The 1,994-nt window shown below is 56.1% G+C and overlaps 1 protein-coding gene across 1 annotated transcript; it reads right to left on the minus strand.

Moving 5' to 3' along the window:
- Positions 1-268: 268 nt before the first annotated feature.
- LOC306752687 (uncharacterized protein) lies at positions 269-1,672 on the minus strand (the record flags this gene model as incomplete). Its single annotated transcript, XM_079236482.1, has 2 exons — positions 269-709; positions 845-1,672. The coding sequence occupies 2 exons, from the start codon at positions 1,670-1,672 to the stop codon at positions 269-271; spliced, it is 1,269 nt and encodes a 422-aa protein (XP_079092608.1).
- Between the last annotated feature and the right edge of the window lie 322 nt (positions 1,673-1,994).

Raw genomic sequence — 1,994 nt, forward strand, 5'->3', positions numbered from 1 at the left:
CAAATGAAACAAATGCCAGGTTAGATACGATATGTCACGCATTGGGCTACATATGCGGTAGTTACATCGGCGCTTTTGGAAAAGCTGCCCAATACTGAATGACGATTCAGTATTGAATCGTCATCCCCCCCCCCCCCCCCCTCCCTAACATACATACATACACATACCATGCGCGTGCACACCGTACACATAGGAGAATGTGATAATCAAAATCATATGACAGGCGTGGTCATTGAGTGAAAACGTTAAGGCCAGTTTGTTTTTGTCATTAGAGCCTATTACACTCCGATATCGCAGGAGAAAATGTGAATAAATCTACCTTATGGAGGTCGATGCGTATCCTCTCCTCTCCTTTATGCGGGCTCTCTGGCCACAGGTGATAGCTCGAGCCGTAGTTGGGGCTGTCTTTGCTGCTGTTGCTGCCAGTCGCAGACGAGTTCCCCGCGTATGCCTGTTGTGTTACCGGGGGTGTTACGCGGGAGTCGCGGCTGTGTGGCTGCGCCTGATCGTCTTGCGCGGTGATCCTCCCAGACTTATTGCGGTCTTGTTCACAGTGCTGCGGACGCTGGGGACAGAGCCCCAGTGCGCCTTTCCGCTGCTGCTGCTGCTCTTGCTGTTGCAGCAGTGGAGCCTGGTGAGTCCTACATAGCTCTCCTGAGCCGCTGGCGCAGTGGTTGATAGGCAAGCTGCTCCCCACCAGTAGCTGTTGCTGCGCTCGTAATTGTGGGATCTGTTGCTGCTGCTGCTTTTGCTGCTGCTGCTGATGCTGCTGCTGCTGCTGCTGCTGCAAGTCCTGAGTCTGAGACTCGAACGCTCTCCTGTTAGCCTCGGTTGACTCACATACATTTAAAGAGCGCCCTTTCTGCGAGTTTGCACGGGTTCCTTCAGGGGAGGGGTCCCTCTGTTGGAGTTTTAAATGACTGTGCTGTTGCTGCTGCTGCTGCTGCTGCTGCTGCTGCTGCTGCTGCTGCTGCTGCTGCTGCTGCTGCTGCTGCTGCTGCTGCTGCTGCTGCTGCAACAACTGCCTGTGGTCTCGGTGCCCTCCTGCTCCTCCTCCTCCCCTGCAGCGTTCCACGATGCTTGCTTGCTGGTAATTATTGGCACTCCTTTGGAGACGATCTCCCCTTTTAGATTCCCGGGAAAACGGCAGAGAGGAGGAGGACGTCGTTGGTGGCGGTGTTATAGGCGGCAGAAAAGGTGGGGAGGGCTGCGGTGGGAGAAGATCGGCAGGATGGTGATGGTTTTGAGAAAGGCTCGCCTCCTGCTCGGAAAAACTGCAGTGGCAGTTCGGAAAAACAGGCTGCTTCTCCAACTGCGGTGGTTGCTGCTGCTGGAAACCGGCCGGGGCCCAGGGATCCTGCTGCAGGTGCGCCGGCTGCCCGGTGCTGTGTTCACTGGTTCGGTGTGAAGGTCGCTGGGAGGTGTCGTAGCTCGCCAGAGGTAGAGGGTCGCCGCTGTGAACAGGTCGCCGAGAGGGCTGGCTCAGACACGGGAGCTCCTGGAGGCTCTGGCGCTGAGCGGCGGTGGTCGAAGTGCGGTCTCGGTGGTGAGAAGAGGGCGGGGGCGGCAGGCTGAAAACAGGAGCGACTGGGTCTCGGCTCTGGTTGCTGCTCGCTTGCTTTTCGTCGGGGATGTGGTGCTGATGGACAGCTCCCGCGTACCGATGCCGCATCCCCTTGATCGCCTCGTCTCTCTGTGGTTGCTCCTTTGCCGTGCAGAGCTCCGACACCCGTTCATTGCGATCGGTCCCAGCAGAATAGGACCGACTTGTATCATTGGTAGGTTTGACCAAGACCTGCCTTAAAACGTCACTGTAAAGCCAAAACACCGCCTTCGACGGAATATCTGTCCATCGCCTGCTATGCGTACAGGTTGCAGCGGATCGATCACTCTTTACGGCTGTTACGGTATTACAAGTATGGGATTATTGAGACTATAAATGTGATTAAATCCTGCTCTCATGGTCGATCACCTTAATCTACGGTGGACCCCAA

The sequence above is a fragment of the Taurulus bubalis genome, assembly GCF_910589615.1.
Source record: "Taurulus bubalis genome assembly, chromosome: 1".
In the NCBI taxonomy this organism is placed as follows: domain Eukaryota; kingdom Metazoa; phylum Chordata; class Actinopteri; order Perciformes; family Cottidae; genus Taurulus; species Taurulus bubalis.